The 20,386-nt window shown below is 44.2% G+C and overlaps 1 protein-coding gene across 1 annotated transcript; it reads right to left on the reverse strand.

Annotated features, from left to right (window-relative positions):
- Positions 1-563: 563 nt before the first annotated feature.
- Positions 564-17,318, reverse strand: LOC120914607 (T-cell surface glycoprotein CD1b4-like). The gene is made up of 5 exons (XM_040325288.1): positions 17,252-17,318; positions 14,304-14,558; positions 10,032-10,310; positions 7,918-8,184; positions 564-568 (listed from the first exon to the last, which is right to left on the reverse strand). The coding sequence occupies exons 1-5, from the start codon at positions 17,316-17,318 to the stop codon at positions 564-566; spliced, it is 873 nt and encodes a 290-aa protein (XP_040181222.1).
- Between the last annotated feature and the right edge of the window lie 3,068 nt (positions 17,319-20,386).

Raw genomic sequence — 20,386 nt, forward strand, 5'->3', positions numbered from 1 at the left:
CCCTGTGCTCTCCTTCTGTCTCACATCACAGTGGATCTCATGACTATGGTATACCAGAATACACCCTGACCGCTAAGACCCTTTTACAGTTAATACCCCCACATTAACCCTTAATAAATAATGAGACCACCACTTAATGTTGGAGTAAAAACTGGCCGTAGCAGCCTCCTTTATTTTAAATACTCTTTAAATAATAAATAACCAATAACCATAACAACAAACACATAAATTCCTGAGATAATACCTCTCCTAAATGGTGTTGGACTTTGCAGGACCCAATAACCACTAAACTTGTTCACATTTTAACTTTGTAACATTGTAACTCTTTATTTGGCACTGCGGTGTCCTAACCTCTGGTCATAGGCCTCAAGCCGAAGCTGGCTCAAAGACGACCGTTGACCGCAGTGCCCCCAATTCACCAACCTTCCAGCTACATTAGTAGACTGGCAACTAGAAACCCCTTCAGAAACCATCCCACCGCTGGGTACTGGTGTCCATCTTTGGGGTAATATCTTCTCCTGCAAAGTCCGAAAACACCCGCCACTGCCACGACGATGTAATCCTCAACCTGCAAAGAAACAAACACAAAAACAGCACCCAAAACACATACCAAATGATCAAATACCATCAGTCCATATTTGCTACCCCAAAAAACTAGGGAGGGTGGGTGGGAACTTCGCTCCCCCACGCCTGACTTGCCCGGGAAACTGGATGGTGGGAGATATATATAATCTCCCCTCCCACCGCTCCTGCTCCTCCTCCCCCCCACCTACCAGGGTTCTGTTAACCCTGTCATGCCGGCCCTGCGCTGACTTGCAGTTGGCTCCGGGCCTCACTTTCCTCCAACTCACTGTCCCAACAAGCCTGCCTGTGTATTGTTTTCTACTCTCCTCCTGACTCAGCCTATCTTATCCAGCATGGCTTCTCACTCTCTTCTAGTGTCATTCTTCCTCAGTTCTGATACAAATCTCCCATCCCCCTATCTAATGTAACTTCTACTCCCCTCTACACTATCATCACCCCTTACATACTCCCCTCTATACATCCATGTATCACACAGCCCAGACACCACTATGTAACCCTTCACTGACTGATCTGGTTAATGTGTCCCATGTTCTATCACCCATAGCTTAAATCTGTCATTATAGGAATCTGAGCAATAGTCCAAATGTATTCATAACTCCAGATGAGTCCTATTCCCTCACCTATAATAACCTCCTCGCTGGGCTCACACGTGTGCGATCACAGACATTGCATGTGATTTGCACCGCATTGCTGTGCACATCATATGCAATGTCTGTGCGATGCAAATTCAGCCATTCAAACTGTATGCCTGAAATCGCATTTACACCAGAATGGTGCAGGACTCTTTTTTTGGTCCTCACTGAAATCAGATCTCATGGGTATGACACTTCTGGGTGTAAATATCCATGCGATCCGATTCCTGCACCATTTTACAGTTTACACAGCAATTTGAGAACCAATCGGGAGGTGTCATTGGCTTTCTATTGACACTCGCAGCAGTTCGCAGATGTCAGTGTGAACTGTCTGGTGCGATTCGGGAACCTGCACAGGATTCGCAGGCTTTCTCACATCACACCAGTGTATTGGGTATACACTGGTGTGATGTGAGAAAGCCTGCGAATCCTGTGTCTAGTTTTCACTAGATTTCTATTTTTTATTTGTTTATTTTTTCAGAATTTTTAAAACAGTTTTTCAATGGATATTGAGCACAGGTTCACACTGACAGGAGGAATTAAATTGTGCACGTTCAGCTGAACTCACACCATTTCATTCCCATAGGTCAGTCCCAACTTCAGAGGCGATTTCAGAGACATCTGTGTGGGTTGCGGCACAGATGTCTATGGAAATTGCACCCCGAAGTCGGTAAAAGTAAAGAAACTACTTTTAGGACTGGTGCAGCCAAGCTTTAATGCGAATCTAGGCTGAATAATCATTTATCTGGGGGGGGGGGGGGGGGGGGTAGCAGAAATGTTGTAAGTTATGTTGTGTTTGTGTAAGCTAATAATGCATTTAATGTATTTTTATCAAAATATTGCTGCAATATTTTCTGTGGGGGATCCATCTGATGCTGCCATTCTTGCCTCGGCTCCTGTATGCTGGTAATCAAGATTTTAGAAGATAAGTGTGCTATGTTTAATTATTTGGGATCTTTGCAGTTTAACTAATTCCTGAACCTTGCACTCTGTACAATGCGCTCCTGAGCCCTGCACTCTGTACAATGCACTCCTGAGCCCTGCACTCTGTACAATGCACTCCTGAGCCCTGCACTCTGTACAACGCACTCCTGAGCCCTGCACTCTGTACAACGCGCTCCTGAGCCCTGCACTCTGTACAATGCGCTCCTGAGCCCTGCACTCTGTACAATGCACTCCTGAGCCCTGCACTCTGTACAACGCACTCCTGAGCCCTGCACTCTGTACAACGCACTCCTGAGCCCTGCACTCTGTACAACGCACTCCTGAGCCCTGCACTCTGTACAACGCACTCCTGAACCCTGCACTCTATACAACGCACTCCTGAACCCTGCACTCTATGCTAGGAGGCTAGTCTGGCACTTTCTCAGCACACCAGCTGATCCCGCACGCCGCTGCAATTGAACAATGCGCCTCTTCACACAGCAACCCACACAGCTGAGGGTCCTGTTAGACGCATGCAGTCCTAGTGCCGGGCAGGCACTCTCCAAGTAAGGGGCCAATCAGCTTTTTATGTTATGTGATTTTAAAATAAACGGTAATGCACTATAGCTTTTCTCTCTGTTAATGTTTTTGGATGGAATCCTGATCATCACTGGCATTGAATCTGCAGTCTGCACGTTATCATCAGTGTGCAGGCACTAACACCTGTTCAGCTTATCTGACCCAATTCATATGAAAGGGGTCCACTGCCTTTGGTAAGCCTCCCTTTTAGCAAGATCACTTCGGGTGCAAATGTATTAATGGTGGTGGCTGTAGCAACACTCAAGATCCATTTTTGCATGCTCCAATGATCGTTTGGATTTGTCAATAAGCACACATGGACTGTTTTATTTAATTTTGCATATGGTTTTGAGTACCGCAATAAGACGCACTATTTGGATAGTGTTTTTTTTTACTTTCACTGAGGTCACCAGTGTGTGTGCTATTTTAGCACTGTGATTGCATATGGTCAAATCGAGATATTTTTTGTTATAATTGTTTAGACATTAGAGTGTACCATATACACATTTCCCACATATACCACTTGGGATCACGTTTTCAACACCCCATTAGAGGTATTTTTTACTAGCGCCCTCTTCCCCCATTAGATTCCATTGCACAATATATTGTTTATGTTTTGACACAGAGGAGCAGCTGGATATTAAGTAGTAATTCCCAGCAGAGAGCAATTCACTTATCACTAAGTGGTTAATTGATTTCATTAGTGAATTATAATTATACTTAAATAATTTGGCGCGGAAACACATCTCACCTTTATCACTCTATGCCTAGTGTCCTCCTGAGCCTTGCACTCTGTGCATAGCATGCGCCTGAGCCTTGCACTCTGCACATAGCATCCTCCTGGACCCTGCACGTAGAATCCTCCTGCACGTAACACCAGCATACAGAGGGGACACACTGACCACCAGCATACAGAGGGGACACACTGACCACCAATATGCTGGGCCAGTGGTTACAGTATACAGAGGAAATAACAAATCAAGTAAAAAAACTCAAAAGCAATAAGAGAATCTTGTCAGCTAGTTCACTCATCTAACATGAATCAATAAAAAGCAAAAAAATGCAGCACTGCTCAACACTTCATCTATAAAATTGTACAAATGGACTTATAAGTGTAAAGGTAAAATCTATAAATGAATATCCAGTGCAAATCAATCAATGTATTGCAATATAGTAGTGATGGTGTCACCCCCTCTGCAAATGGTAGAAAACATTGCAGAGCTGCAATGTGCAAATAGTGGTGAAACCCCCTATATATAATCCTAATAAAATATGTACATTAATTGTACATTTTATTATGATTTTGCACATTGCAGCTCTGCAATAAGTCCTACCTTCTGCAGAGAGGGTGACACCATCACTACTATATAATATAATTTGGACCGATCATTTTTTTTTTTGGAGGGGGGGGGGGCCCCATACAACATTTTGCTATGGGGCCCTGTGATTTCTAGTTACGCCCCTGGATCAGTGCTTGTAACTCCCCCCCCCCAAAGCCGCACCAATCACCGCTGACTGTCCCTGTATCCTCCTCCGTGCTGCTCTCCCCCTCCACGCTGCAGTCTGAGCTCCGTGCTCCGTGTCCCCCTCCATGCTGTGTGTCCCCCTCTGTGCTGCTCTTCCCCTCTGGATCCTTGTCCCCCTCCGTGCTGCTGTCCGTGCTCCATGTCCCCCTCCTGCTGCTCTTCCCCTCTGCGCTCCGTGTCCCCCTCAATGTCCTCTTCCACCCTCTTGATCTGTCAGGATGGAGAGTGGAGGTAGGAGTCGCTAAACCTGGTTCCTACCTTTTCCGAATGTACAGAGTCATTGATCACTGACTCTGTTCATTCACATAACTGAGCATCGTGACCTGTGTTTACAATGCTTCTGTTTATGACTAGAGAGGAGCTTCTGTCCATTCATTGTAGCTGAGGCTGCAGAGAAAGGGACTGGGGAATCTGTTTCCTTAGTCCCTTTCCCTGTCTCAAAGGGGAGATGTCAGGGGTCTGTTAAGACCCCTGATATTTCACCAAAGACCCAACAGGGCTGATAAAAAAAGAAAAAAAATTACAATAAATAAAAAAAAAATATTGTAAAAAATAATAACAATTTAAATTAAAAACACACTGAAGCCCCATACACACTATCAGTTTTCCTGCAGGTTTTCTCTTCAGGTTTACCAAAACCATGTAGTGAAAGGGCCTGCCTGATTGCATACAAATTAAAACTCTTGAGGTTTGACCTCATATTAGATGGTTTTGGTAAGCCTGAAGAGAAAACCTGCAGGAAAACTGATAGTGTGTATGGGGCTTGACACAATCCACCCCCCCCCTAAAAAAATGAAGAAAGCTCTGTAAAAAAAAAAAAAAAATACTGCCACGTGACATTAAAAAAAAAGTATCGGTATTCGGTATCGGCAAGTACTTGAAAAAAAGTATCGGTACTTGTACTCGGTCTTAAAAAAGTGGTATCGGGACAACCCTACATGAAACTATTTTTCAGAAATAAAAAACGGATAATTGGCATGTGCGTATGTATTCACCCCCCCTTTGTTATGAAGCCCATAAAAAGCTCTGGTACAGCCAATTACTTTCAGAAGTCACATAATTAGTGAAATGATGTCTACCTGTGTGCAATCTAAGTGTCACATGATCTGTCATTACATATACACACCTTTTTGAAAGGTCCCAGAGGCTGTAACACCTAAGCAAGAGGCACCACTAACTAAACACTGCCATGAGGACCAAGGAACTCTCCAAACAAGTAAGGCCTTGTACACACGGGCAAACATGTACGATGAAAACGGTCCGCCGGACCGTTTTCAGCGTACATGTCTGCCCGGGGATTTCTGTATGATGGCTGTACTCACCATCATACAGAAATCCGCGCGTAAACAATACGCGGGGCATGGCCGCGCCCTGCCAGTTCAATGCTTCCACGCATGTGTCAAAGTCATTCGACGCATGCGAGGGATGGCGGGCGCTCGGACATGTACGGTAGGTCTGTACAGACGACCGAACATGTCCGAGCGGACAGGATTCCAGCGGGCTGTTTCTAAACAAGTTTGGAAATATTTGCCCGCTGGAAAAAGGCCCGGCGGGCAAATGTACGCTGGAATCCTGTTCGCTCGGGCCTACACACGACCGAACATGTCTGCTGAAACTGGTCCACGGACCAGTTTCAGCAGACATGTTCGGTCGTGTGTATGGGGCCTCAGAGACATTGTTGTAGAGAAGTACAAGTCAGGGTTAGGTTATAAAACATATCCAAATCTTTGATGATCCCTAGGAGCACCATCAAATCTATCATAACCAAATGAAAAGAACATGGCACAACAGCAAACCTGCCAAGAAACGTCCGCACACCAAAACTCACAGACCGGGCAAGGAGGGCAATAATCAGAGAGGCAGCACAGAGACCTAAGGTAACCCTAGAGAAGCCTCAGAGTTCCACAGCAGAGACTGGAGTATCTGTACATAGGACGACAATAAGCCATACGTTCCATAGAGTTGGGCTTTATGGCAGAGTGGCCGGAAGAAAGTCATTACTTTCATCAAAAAAAAAAAAAATTGAACGTTTTGAGTTTGCAAAAAGGCATGTGGGAGACTCCCAAAATGTATGGAGGAAAGTGCTCTGGTCTGATGAGACCAAAGTTGAACTTTTTGGCCATCAAAGAAAACGCAATGCATGGTGCAAACCCAACACATCACATCATTTAAAGAACACCATCAGCAGTCGGGACTGGGAAACTGGTCAGAGTTGAGGGAAAAATGGATGGTGCTAAATACAGGGATATTCTTGAGAAAAACCTGTACCACTCTGTGTGTGATTTGAGGCTAGGACGGAGGTTCACCTTCCAGCAGGACAATGACCCTAAACACACTGCTAAAGCAACACTTTAGTGGTTTAAAGTGGATGTAAACCCGATTCTCCTAACACGATCTCAACTTTCTAAACAGTATATAAATGTGAAGACAGCAGATATACATATAAAACCTATATAGAGAGATTTGGTTAGTCTCTGTGTATCATCTGAGGCTGTTCACTTCACTGGGGGGGGGGTTTACATCCACTTTAAGGGGAAACTTGTAAATGTGTTGGAATGGCCTAGTCAAAGCCCAATCCAATAGAAAATCTGTGGTCAGACTTAAAGATTGCTGTTCACAAGCGCAAACCATCCAATTTGAAGGACATGGAGCAGTTTTGCAAGAAGGAATCGGCAAAAATCCCAGTGGCAAGATGTGGGAAGCTCAGAGACTTATCCAAAGCGACTTGGAGCTGTGATATCTGTAAAAGGTGGCTCTACAAACAATTGACTTTAGGGGGGTGAATAGTTATGCACATTGACTTTTTCTGTTATTTTGTCCTATTTGTTGTTTGCTTCAGAAAAATAAAAGCAAAGGCAACAAAACATAAAAAATGCCAAGGGGGGTAAATAATTTTACTAGGCACTGTATATATTTCTAAATTTCATAAATATTAGTTCCACTTAAATGAATACCATTTTGAATTGTTTACAATAGTGAATTTTTTATCTATAATTATTATGTGAGTGTAATATTGCAGCTCATGTAGCACAGGGATTATTTAAACTTTTGTCAGGATGTGATAGCATGGACAGGTGCCAGGTCCACATCAGGTATCTATTAGACCACCAATGTCTCCCCTACCCTCTACTGCAGCTAATTAGCTGCTACTGTAGCTGGGGAATGATAGCTCTGAATCCGCAAGTGACATAACACATCGCTTCTAGGTTCTTTAGTCGCCTCCTTCACCCAATATTAAAGTAGTTTATTAAAGTCCCAGGCTCCTTGGAGGAACAGGAGAGCCTGGGAACCATCACAGGCATTGGCTTCAAACCCCTGTAAAGTGATCTGGCTCTGGCGCCAAGATCTCTTTTATTTGAAAGCCCATTTCCAGCTCTAAAAATCCATACCAAACATGCATTAACCCCTTGAATACCAGGATGTTTCTAAACATACCTTGATAGACAAGGGGTTCATTAAGAATTCTATTTGTCACCCGTCCAGCTGTGCAGTGTGGAAAGTCTCTGTAAATTGTAAGAACAACCATTCATACTTACAGATCCTTGGACAGGCAAAACAAATAGTGTAATATATATATTCTACTTATGTATTTTGCCATTTGCGTGGAGTTTTTCTTTCATTAGTTCAGATTTTACATACATTTTCTTGTAGCAAAACATCAAGCTACTCACCCAAATGTACTATTATTGGCTCTTTCAAGCTGCTGTGTTCAACCTGGCAGTAGATACTTTCCTGTTCTATCAAATTTGTAATTGTCAAAACTGTTATCTGGTAAGTTCCGTCTCCATTGGGTAGAGTCACAGTTGACATCACATCCTCTATTTTTTTCTCCTTCCATAAGCTTACATTGATTGGCTTTGGATAGAATCCAGTCACCATACAGATCACCTCTGTTTCAGCTTTATCAACTTTCTTGGTTATGTAGACCTGTGGCTGGACTGAGATATATATGGAGGAAAGTTGAGAAGAAGAACGATTAGGGTACATATATAATGGTCCTGATTCATAAAGATGCAAAAGAACTTGCAGCTAAAACTGGCCTCTCAAGCCATATATTATCAACCATTATTTATAGTCAACCATCATCAACAAAGACCCGCTCCTCAACCTCTTGTAATGCATATGTGCAGCATCAGGGCGGGTGTAACCCTAAGAAACGTGGGGTGCCGTTACAGACAAAAATCCTTTAGCTCCAGTGATTCAAGGGTGCAGGTGGCTAAGGAGCCCGTACATCTGCTCTGTAGTACACTGGAAAGAAAGAAACACTGCTGTAGACCAACCCGGCCTGAAAGGTGAATCAACAAGATGGCGGGGCATGGCCTGGGTGGAGTCAGGCTGAAGCTGTCTTGTGACTTACCTTTTGGGCCAGGTTGGTGTGCAGCTGTGTTTCTTACTTATCAAGGAGGGTGAACTTTAAAGTGTTACTAAACCTAAAAAAGGTTTGCATTAAGGTAAAAAACCTTTTCAGTTTCTCTGTGCCACCCTTCCCTGTGTAAAGGGGAAGAGAGGAGAGAAGAGATCAGGGCTGTGCACGACTGCATCTATTCTCCCCTCTTTTCCTCTTTACACAGCATTCGAGCAGCAGCAGGAGCCATTGGTTCTTGCTGCTGTCAATCAGATGCAGTGAAGAGGAAGTGGGGGGGCAGGCCTAAATCCCGCTGTGTAAGTTTATGGAGCGTGACTCCATAGACACACAGGTCAGGAGAACGCATACAACACTCTCCCCATAGCCAGCGGCTGGCTATGGTAGTCCCAAACAGAAAAGGAGGTACCAAGATCACCACCGGGAACCCTAGAAGAGGAGGATCGGGGCACTCTGAGCAATACACTGCACAGTGCAGGTAAGAATAACATGTTTGTTATTTTAACGGAAAAAAAATCTTGACTTTAGTAACACGTTAATGTCCACACTGCATGCATATGCTTCCATGATGGGCAAGGTTTCTGGGGATGAATCTATTCTCTGACAAAAATGCCATGATAACCAGTATAGGGCCACATTCTCAAAAAAGATACGCCGGCGTATCTCTGAGTCTGGCCGGTCGTATCTATGCGCCTGATTCTTAGAATTAGTTACGCATAGATTTCCCTTAGATCCGACAGGCGTAAGTCTCTTACGCTGTCGGATCGTAACTGCATATTTACGCTGGCCGCTAGGAGCGTGTACGCTGATTTACGTGCCAAAATATGTAAATCAGCGAGATACGCAAATTTACGAACGTACGCCCGACGCAGTACAGTTTACGACGTTTACGTTAGGCTTTTCCAGGCGTAAACTTACCCCTGCTATATTGTGGCGTAAGTGTGACGTACCAATGTTAAGTATGGCCGTCGTTCCCGCGACAAAATTTGAAAATTTTACGTTGTTTGTGTAACTCGTCCGTGAATGGGGCTGGACGTAATTTACGTTCACGTCAAAACCAATACGTCCTTGCGGCGTATTAGGAGCAATGCACACTGGGAGATTTCCACAGACGGCGCATGCGCCGTTCGTGAAAAACGTCAATCACGTTGGGTCACAGAACATTTACATAAAACACGCCCCCCTGTTCCAAATTTGAATTAGGCGGGCTTACACCGGCCTATTTACGTTACGCCGCCGCAACTTACGAAGCAAGTGCTTTGAGAATACAGCACTTGCCCGTCTAAGTTGCGGAGGCGTAACGTAAATAGGTTACGTTACGCCCGCACAAAGTTACGCCAAACTACGAGAATCTGGCCCATAGTTTATTAAAAAATGCACAATGCCATGGCTAAGGTTTACTTTTTTCATTATGTTACTTACTCTTTCTGGAGAGGGCTTCCTTCCCTGCAGTTGAATATTTGGTGGCCATGGCATGGCACTGGTTCTTCAGCATGTTTTCAATGGAAACCAGTGTAACTTTGTCTTTCTGCAGGTGTTTCTGTACAGCTTCAGAGTAAGGATAGTCCCCAGCGACCCATACCCCTTCTGTGACATTTAAATGCACCAGATCTTCTCCTTCCAACGCTATCTTAAAAGCATAGCCTGCCGGGTTGTCGGTGGATGAGGGACAGATTGCCACGCATTGAGTTATGAAGGCACCTGACAAGAATAGATTTTCGGTTAGTTTAGCTTGTAATAATTCAGACTTCTGGATGTAGGATGCACAGGGGTCTATACAGATGTGTAGCTATATGTGTTAGGAGTATCCCTATTGCAAAATCAATACAAGTCTTCTTGGCTCTCCAAACTTAATATTATAAGGCAAACACATAGTTGAAACTTGGATTTTTTAAATTGGTAAATAACACTACAACCAGGGGCGTCGCAAGCATTGAGTGAGTGAGTGAGTAAATAACTTGTATAGTGCTACAAATGCAAACTAAATCGCCTCAAGGTGCTTATTCCATCCAATGTCGTCCTTCTCCTTCAAAAGAGGTACAGTACAGACTCTCCGATCGTCAAACCAAAACCTACTCTACATTCCCAAGTCCCACTACAAATCGAAGGGAGAACGATTTGGACCACTGCTATGGAACGCTCTACCAACGAACATCTGCATGGAAGAAAACCATCGGGCCTTCAGGAAAAAAATTAAGATCTACAGTACAGACCAAAAGTTTGGATACACCTTCTCATTCAAAGAGTTTTCTTTATTTTCATGACTATGAAAATTGTAGATTCACACTGAAGGCATCAAAACTAAATATAAAAATAAATAAAATATATTTCATATTCTAGGTTCTTCAAAGTAGCCACATTTTGCTTTGATTACTGCTTGGCACACTCTTGGCATTCTCTTGCTTCAAGAGGTAGTCACCTGGCGCAGCACCCCATCACTCTCCTTCTTGGTCAAATAGCCCTTACACAGCCTGGAGGTGTGTTTGGGGTCATTGTCCTGTTGAAAAATAAATGATGGTCCAACTAAACGCAAACCGGATGGAATAGCATGCGGCTGCAAGATGCTGTGGTAGCCATGCTGGTTCAATATGCCTTCAATTTTGATTAAATCCCCAACCTCAAGTTTGGACCCATCAGACCAAAGCACAGATTTCCACTGGTCTAATGTCTAATGTCTATTCCTTGTGTTCTTTATCCCAAACAATTCTCTTCTGCTTGTTGCCTTTCTTTAGCAGTGGTTTCCTAGCAGATATTCTACCATGAAGGCCTGATTCACACAGTCTCCTCTTAACAGTTCTAGAGATGTGTCGGCTGCAAAAGGTGGCTACTTTGAAGAACCTAGAATATGAAATATATTTTCAGTTGTTTCACACTTTTTTGTTATGTATAATTCCACATGTGTTAATTCATAGTTTTGATGCCTTCAGTGTGAATCTATAATTTTCATAGTCATGAAAATAAAGAAAACTCTTTGATTGAGAAGGTGTGTCCAAACTTTTGGTCTGTACTGTAGGTCTTAAGTTTTTTCCTGAAGGCCCGATGGTTTTCTTCCATGCGGATGTTCGTTGGTAGAGGGTTCCATAGCCGTGGTCCTTGGACTGCAAATCTTCGTTCTCCCTTCGATTTGTAGTGGGACTTGGGAATGTAGAGTAGGTTTTGGTTTGACGATCGGAGAGTGTGATTGGGGGTGTAGTGTTTTATTTTCCACCCAGGGCATATGATCTGCTTCGCCTTCAGGATATTTGGGGTGAGATGATTTGTGCTGGTAGGGGGGATTTTGGGGGTGCGGTTTTGTGCTAAGAGGTGGGATGGGGGGGATTTGTGCTGGGAAGAGGGATTTGGAAGGGAGATACAGTGCCTTAAAAAAGTATTTATTTTGTCATGTTACAACCAAAAATGTGTGTAGCCCTACCCCCGTAGGAGCTGCTGGTTTAGATTTTGGGTCTACGCTCTGCCTCTCAACCCCAGAAGTTTGGCTCGAACCCTCCCTTGGCACAACTGGAGAACACAAGGATTGTGGAACCCACCTGCAATTGGTAACCACAATGATATCATACAGTGATAAAGATTAAATGTTATTATCTTGTGCTGACCACCTGTCCAAATGGTAATAGATAAGGCTTCACACAAAATGCAGTTTAACCAAGAAATGTTTACTTGGTAGATAAAGAAATGAAACAAACAGAGTTAAACAGCAACAGTTGACTTCCTACAGGGCCCAGCAAGAGTCAATGATAAGATTAAGAACAGGTTTCAATATCACAGACCAAAATACAGACCTGTGTAAGAATGCGGTGGAGGGGTTTCCCCAATACAGTACTATCAGCACTGGAGTACCTCTCCACTAGGCCTCACCCAGCTCTGAGGAACAGCAATACTGTACAAAATGAGTATAAAATGATTACTCTATGTATATGAGTCTATAACTCTTTAGCTCCGCCCTAGCGGGCAGTTCTTGGACACATGTCCTACTAGGATAGCTTAGTTAGTCAGGGTGAGTCTTGTAATTGTTACTTTCCGGTTAACTGAAGTCTTCGCTAGCATTAGTTGGTGCACGTTAACAATTTGTAATCCAATACGGATAAAGAAAATGGAAAACGAGCATTCAAAGTAAATATGGCGTGTTGGCGACACAAGCGCCAATTCCTTTAATGCACAGTCACTGCCGGATGCAATGCATCCCTGCACATGGCGCGTTAACCTCCAAACAACAATGATGAGATCCACCTTCCTGCGATACAGTTATTATATCCAGTGCCATCTTAAGAGCATTATAGGCCCCCGGGCAATACAGTGCACTGGGGCCCTGTCTACACAATCACGCACGAGAACTTACTGATAAAAATCATGAAATTTAGTGTCAGAACCACATTTTTTTACCGACACTACAAAAAAGTACCTAAAATTACAGTTTTACAAATTTCTTCATTAAAATGAAGGTTAGGTTACTATAAACCAGCCTGCTCAGAGTTTCCTCTTACATCAGAGTCTGCAGGATTCCCCCTTACAGTGAAAGGGAACTCTTATGTAAAGGGGAACGCTGCAGATCATGATGTAAGGCGGAACTCTGATGTGGAGGGGAGCTATGGTGATCAGAGACCACCTTATATCAGAGTCCACTGCTTTCTCTTTACATCAGAGTTCCCACTTACATCAAGGTCCTCAGACTGAGTTCCCCCTTGCACTGTAAGGGGGAATCCTGCAGATGTAAAGGGTAACACCAGGAACTCTGATGTGTGGGGCACTCTGGTGACCAAAGACCACCTTAGAGTAAATACACTAAGGTAAGGGAGCGTCACTAATATTTTTGTATTCACTCCCCCTTTACATCAGCAACCACCCGCCCCTTAGACTGGCCTGGCGGCGCTATCACTGACCTCCTCTCAGGTGCACCATGCAAGGCTCAGTCAGATGGCTCCAGCTTGGCTGCTCTGGTTTTATCCTACAGTCTTCTTATGTCTGACTTCTCCCGTGACCCCCATTCTGGCAGCGCTCCCACTCTTGACTCCTCTCCAGACTCTTCCTCAGAGACTGTAGACACGATACGGTTCTACAGTTCTGACCCGCCGCTCTCCACCATTTTTTCTGGGGTCGCTGGGCAGCCGATGGGGCCCCCCAGGCAAGTGGGGCCCCCGGGCAATTTCCCAGCGTGCCCAATGGAAAAGACAGCCCTGATTATATCGTTGGGCAGGTGCCCTTTCTCACCCAAGGAGGCCTCGCCTCTCCGGTATGCTCCGTCTGTAGTGTACTGGTTCTTGGCCTCTCTGCAACTGACAGACTCTGGTCCTCCGCACAGCCATCACAAAATGCTGGTGGACAGGTGACACTGGTTGCCCTGGAACGTAGGCCAAACGCTGCGTCAAGGGTCCCCTCCCTCAGGATAGGCGATCCACAATGGCGTAATGTTCCAGCACCATCACTTTGCTAGCTCAAGCACTCACAGGTTAGAGGCAGATAGGTGACCAAGCTGTATTATGTAACTGAAATACAGGAAAGTGAGATCACCATTCTTCCTTTGCAATATAAATCTCAGTACCGGGTGGACAGCCATACATATCCTTCAGCAGGTAAAACAGCTAAACACCCTATATGTATTTCCTCTGTGCTTTTAGCTTTACGTTCTCATATTTGTAACGTACTTGCATGTTTTCTCTAAACTTAAACTATATTTTACCACTTATGCAAATCTCTTACCTTTAATTTCAAGTTCCTCACTTATATCATCTATATGTAGTTGGAAATAATAAAAAAAACTGCCCAGAAACATATTAAAGAACATCCAGTCTGTGTTACTCAGGTTCCCCTTTGACCAGCTCTGCTTGAATACAATGAACCGTGAATCATTATAGGCTGCCAGTATCTCAATGTCTTCCACAACCAGGGAGCCCCAGAGGGTCAGTACTCGATCACTGGAGTAGTAGTAATTCTGTAGCCAGTTAATCCTGATATCTGAGAAGGAAGGAGGAAAATGTATTGTTCATTAATGTGCAGAACAGACAAGAGACTTTAAACACCAACCATTCAATGCAGTGGTGGTGCTGGAGTTATTACTGCTGCTGTAGGTTATGGTTGCTGCTGGAGGTTATTATTATGCTGGGGTTATTCTGTTGAGGGTTATTATTGTACTGGTGGTTAATATAAGTGCTGCTGGGGGTTTTGATCTGCTGTGGGTTATAGCTTGTCCTGCCACTTGCTGGGGGTTATCATTACTGGCCCTGACACTTGCTGGAAGTCATTGCTGGGGCTTTTTTGCTGGCCCTGACACATGCTAGGCATTATCATTGCTGCCACTGACATCAACACTTATTACTGGCACCAACAATGAGGCTTATTTTTTGTCATGTTTCTGGACCTAAACAGGATGGATTGGAGATAGTCTGTGGTAAATGAACTCAAGGCCTGAATATGGGTCCAAACATGGAATGGACAGACAAAAGTGACATTAATCCCATTCTGATCTGATTCTGCAGATCATGGATCCCCCGCTAAACAGACCAGATCAGGCCGAACTGGCCATATTGCACATCGGCCGTTTGCCCAGTAGAAATGAAGAAATCACCGCTCCAGGTGAATGAGCTATGCCTAAAAAGAACTTCAAACAAGTGCTAGCCCCGGCCCGTATCCATTGACATATGAAGTAAAGAAGAAATGGCTGTACATAAATTTTTCAAAGTGGGCCCGGGGCCTCTGGGCTGCACATCGTAAGAAGAGCGGCCTGTTGATGACCAGGCCGCACAGCAGGAGATAAGTGGTGACCACAGTGCGGACAGGACTAACACTGACCACAGCTGCCAAAAGCAGGGCCAGTGTTCTGTCGATATGTGCCCGCCTGTGCATACGCAGAACGGAAGGACAATCCAGCTGAGTCGCCGATCAGCTGGAGTGACGTCGATTTGCGCATTCGCACATCATAGGAGCCTTTTTCCGATGGGAAATACCATTTCTCGGCCACAATTTAATTCTATGCAAACAGAGGGACACCGTATTTGTCATTTTGTGCCTTGCAGTTTCGCCGCGGGTTTACAGCGGGACACAATCTGACATGTACGGTGTCCCTCTGCTCTTTGGATAGCTTTCAATTGTGCTTGTGAAATGGTATTGTCCGTTGAAAAAAACATCCTACGATGTGCGCATGCGATATGGTGACGTCACTCCAGCTGATCGGCAACTGGAGCGGGCACTTTTCGATGGAGGGCACATATCGATAGAACACTGGCACCAGCAAACTAGACATGCAGTACATGCAGGAGAGAAGTACCAGAAGGGGACAGACACCTCCCTGCTGCTGGAGATATACCTGCACTCAAGGGATGGTCTCTCTCCTAAAACTGGCCGGCACACTGTGACAGCCGCACAGGGAGGAAGGTGAGTGCACTAAACTAATCTGACAGCCAAAGTCCCGCTCTGTAGCAGCGGGGATAGAGGGTGGATTGGGACTCATTATGAAATACTTACCTTAGAATGAGGCGTCAGTAACTCACCTGGTCCACGCCAAGGGAGATGACATGTTGCCTCAGCGTGTCTTCCGGGTATCGCGGCACCAGCGTTGTGAGTGGCTGGAGCTGCGATGGTTTCACTCCCGCGCATGCGCATGGGAGACTTCTTTCTGGCAAGGTCCGGCATCTGCCGGGCTTTCAGCCGAGAATCCCCTGTGCGCATGCGCCGCTGAAGTCAGGTTTAGGAGATAATCTTTTTACTCTATAAAAAGGCTTACCTGTAGGTAAAAGTAAAAAAATTGGCCCGGATTCACATACATCGGCGCATATTTATGCCGGCGTAGCGTATCGAATATACGCTACACCGACGCAGCGCAGAGAGGCAAGCACAGTATTCACAATGCACTTGCTCCCACTCGCTCTCAAGTCTACGCTGGGTTTCCTCAACGTAAGCCAGCGTAGGTGGAAGTGGGCGTGAGCCATGCTAATGAGGCGTGACCCCATGCAAATGATGGGCCAAGCGCCATAGAAGTACTTAAAACGAACGGCGCATGCGCCATCCCGTGGCTGCATCCCAGTGCGCATGCTCAGAATCACGTCGAAACATCAGCCGAAGATATGTCGAATCACTGCCTACGACGTAAACGTAACCTACACCTAGCCATACTGTATTCACGTACTACACAAACAACGTAAAATACGACGGCTCTGTTCCCTGGTCCATACCTTTGCATGAGTTGCGCCTCCTATATGGGGAATAACTTTACGCCGGACGTACGACTTACGCAAACAGCGTATATTATGCGCCGGACGCAACTACGTTCGTGAATCGGCGTATCTTCCTCATTTGCATATGTGCATAGAAAATCGATGGGAGCGGAAAATGTGCCCAGCGTAAATATGCACCCACGATACGACAGCGTAGGCAAGTTACGTCGGTCGTAGGAAGCCTATTTTTAGGCGTATCTCAGATTTTGGGCATGGCGCACAGATACGACGGCGCATAGTTACAGTTACGCGCAGATACATCGGCGTAAGTGCTTTGTGAATCCGGGCCATTGACTATACAACCGCTTTAAAAACTGCTGGCTCCTGCTCTCAGTGCTGCTTCCCTGAGCTTCTGGTCTTCACAGGAAAGAGGGGGGTCACTTTAGGGGTTAAAATTCCTTAAAATAAATAAATCAAAAATTAATTAAGTTGACTTACCTGTAGCTGTGGCAATAAGGAATAAGTGAAGAGATAAGGTCAAGGACATGATCAGGATTTTTATCATTCTTCAAAAATATTTCAAAAGCCCAACCAAGTGAATAACGAACTGCAATACAAGGAAGGAGAAGGAAAACCAAGGCATGGAACAAAGGCCAGCGTATTCTTGCAGAAACTGTTGAAAATTCTAATTTCCTGCTGATATAGGAAAGCCAGACAACACAGATGTGGAACAATACAGCTGCGGTGGTTAAACGGTAACCAGTGCACTACTGACAAGGTGGTTAGGAATATGTTTAAAGAACAGGATGCAGAAGACTCCCATGAATACCCACCCAAATATGATAACATACACTACAAACTATTTTTTCTCTGACTATTTTTTACATTTTTAAAGTGTACTAAAAATGCGAGGTCCGCTTTAATGACGGAATTCCTACCCCCCCAAAAAGAAAGACCCTTACAAAATGTTTTCAAAAATTAGGGAATGGCATTTCTTTTAAAAAAAATACAATGTACGTACAGTGCCTTGAAAAAGTATTCACACCCCTGGAAATTTTCCACATTTTGTCATGTTACAACCAAAAACGTAAATGTATTTTATGTGATAGACCAACACAAAGTGGCACATAATTGTGAAGTGAAAGGAAAATGATAAATGGTTTTCATAATTTTTTACAAATAAATATCTGAAAAGTGTGGTGTACATTTGTATTCAGTCCCCCCTGAGTCTATACTTTGTAGAACCACCTTTCACTGCAAGTACAGCAACATAGCTCTGTCTCTGTCAGATTGGATAGAGAGGGTCTGTGAACAGCAATTTTCAAGTCTTGCCACAGATTCTCAATTGGATTTAGGTCTGGACTTTGACTGGGCCATTCTAACACATAAATATGCTTTGATCTAAACTATTCCATGGTAGCTCTGGCTGTATATTTAGGGTTATTGTCCTGCTGGAAGGCAAACCTCTGCCCCAGTCAGAGGCGAATCTAGTGAAAATGGCGCCTATGGCAAGCACTGAAACTGCGCCCCTGTCAAAACATTTGAAACACATCTTTCAGATAACCTTAACCAAAAAAAACAGCTAACAAAACTATAAGTCAAGCTCTTTAATTACCCCTTACACCAGAGTCAATTGCATTACATCTTATAACACAGTTCCCCCATTATAGAGTTCCCAGAGAGTCCCCCTTACATTGGAATCCACAGAGTTCCCCTTCACACTGGGAAATCTGATGTAAAGAATGCTGTGGACTCTGGTGTCATCTTTATATACACTGTAAGGGGGGGGGGGGACTCTGACACAAAGGGTATTTCTGCAAACTGGGATGTAGGGGGCCTCTGATGTAAGGGTGTCTCTGGTTACCACAGAGTCCAGCGATCCAACTTACATTAGTGTCCCCCTTTACCCCAGAGTCTGCAGAGTTCCCCCTTAAAGCAGTGTGCCAGACAATAAGTGTTTCTAGACAGGGGTCAGGTCCGCCATGGCAGCCCTGTAACAGCACAGAGCCTTTTACTTTATATGACCAGCCCCCCCTCTCCAGTATGTGTGAGCATTTCCCCACCTTCATGGGACTACAAATTCCAGCATAATACATAATACTAATAAAAAGGGAGTTGCGCTAAAAAAAGAAATATATGAGTGACCATATAAAAAAACAAAAATAAAAAAGATGTACTAGAAACACCTCTTGGTCATGACCACAAGGTCAACCTGTATATAAAGTCCCAATATGTGTACACAAAAATGTATAAACCCAAAAGGGATAGTTAAGTTCAATTCTGTGAGTAGTGTTGGGTCGGTTCTTGTGGAAAATGCTGGATCTGTATCCGGGTACACACATTCAAGCTGACCCTTACCAGAAATATAGATCCTAAGGATCAAAATAGGCCTTCCACGATGTAACCAATGAGAAGATCCAATCTAGATTGGTGCAGATAATCCAGCTTCAAGGGACTCGACCCAGTGGAAAAGGGGAAATAAAAGAAAAAACAATAGTGCAAAAACGTATGATGAACGGACACTATAGCCAACTCCCAGTGACTAATGATAACAGACACTGTGAAGGGAAGAAGGAGCACCACCACCAGAGAGAACACACTGACCCTTACCGGAAAGAGGCGACCCCCCAAGGATCAGTATAGCATAGTGGTGTGTTAGCGGTGATCAGCGTGGAAGCGTTCTCACAAGGTCCTTTAAATCCAGGGATCGGGTAGCCGGATCACATAAAAAAACACAGACTCTAATAGTGAAGTACCGCCAGGATTTTTAATATAAAAGGTAAGTAATCACTTACAGTTGAGACGTTTAAAAACAGCAAGTGGATAAAAGCCGGCCGGCAAACAAACGAGGCACGTCCTCAGTACGCGGTGACGTCAGCACGACAACCTCCCAACGTTTCGTCTTCGAGTAGACTTGGTCACGGGAATGAGGGTGCGTGCCGCGTCACCCGCGTTAAATACACAAACAAGGCGTGTCGAATCTATGTTAATGACGAGTGCAAGCCCGCCATCTTAAGTCAGGGAAAACGTAAGGGCTGCAACCGCACTAATACATTAAAACACATTTAAAAGTGGACATGTTATAAGAACAAACTGCCCAAAGAAATGAAAGCATCTGGGGAATACACACCAGGGATTCTATTTCTCTAAGTCATGGATTACTAATGCAAACCAAGTGGGCTCAGGATTTAAAAGAACACCAACGGGGCATGCATATAGCTAACTGAACCCAGATGAAGCGTGCAGATAGAACATGAGAAGAAGCAGGCTTGCAGTCATCTAGTAACAGCATCAACATTGAATATGATTAAAAATAAATAAAAATAGGTGATTAGACAGATGAGTGACATACACTAAACATAATTTAGACTCCAGTGAAAGAAATCAAGCTCAAAAGTTAATATAACAGTGAGCAAAATATCGTGAATAATTAATAAGGTCAAACTGCCAAAAAACAGTTTGGGCAGTGGACATTACCCAAAAGGTATCCATATATTAACCCCAGAAGGACATATTATGACAAAAAATCCAGATATAAAAGGGTGACCAGATACAGAAAAATCACAATTACGTGATATAGCAAAATCTATTTAAAGTGACCCTACTCTCCTAAGAGATATGTGGTGTTAAATT

This window comes from Rana temporaria, chromosome 9 (genome assembly GCF_905171775.1).
Source record: "Rana temporaria chromosome 9, aRanTem1.1, whole genome shotgun sequence".
In the NCBI taxonomy this organism is placed as follows: domain Eukaryota; kingdom Metazoa; phylum Chordata; class Amphibia; order Anura; family Ranidae; genus Rana; species Rana temporaria.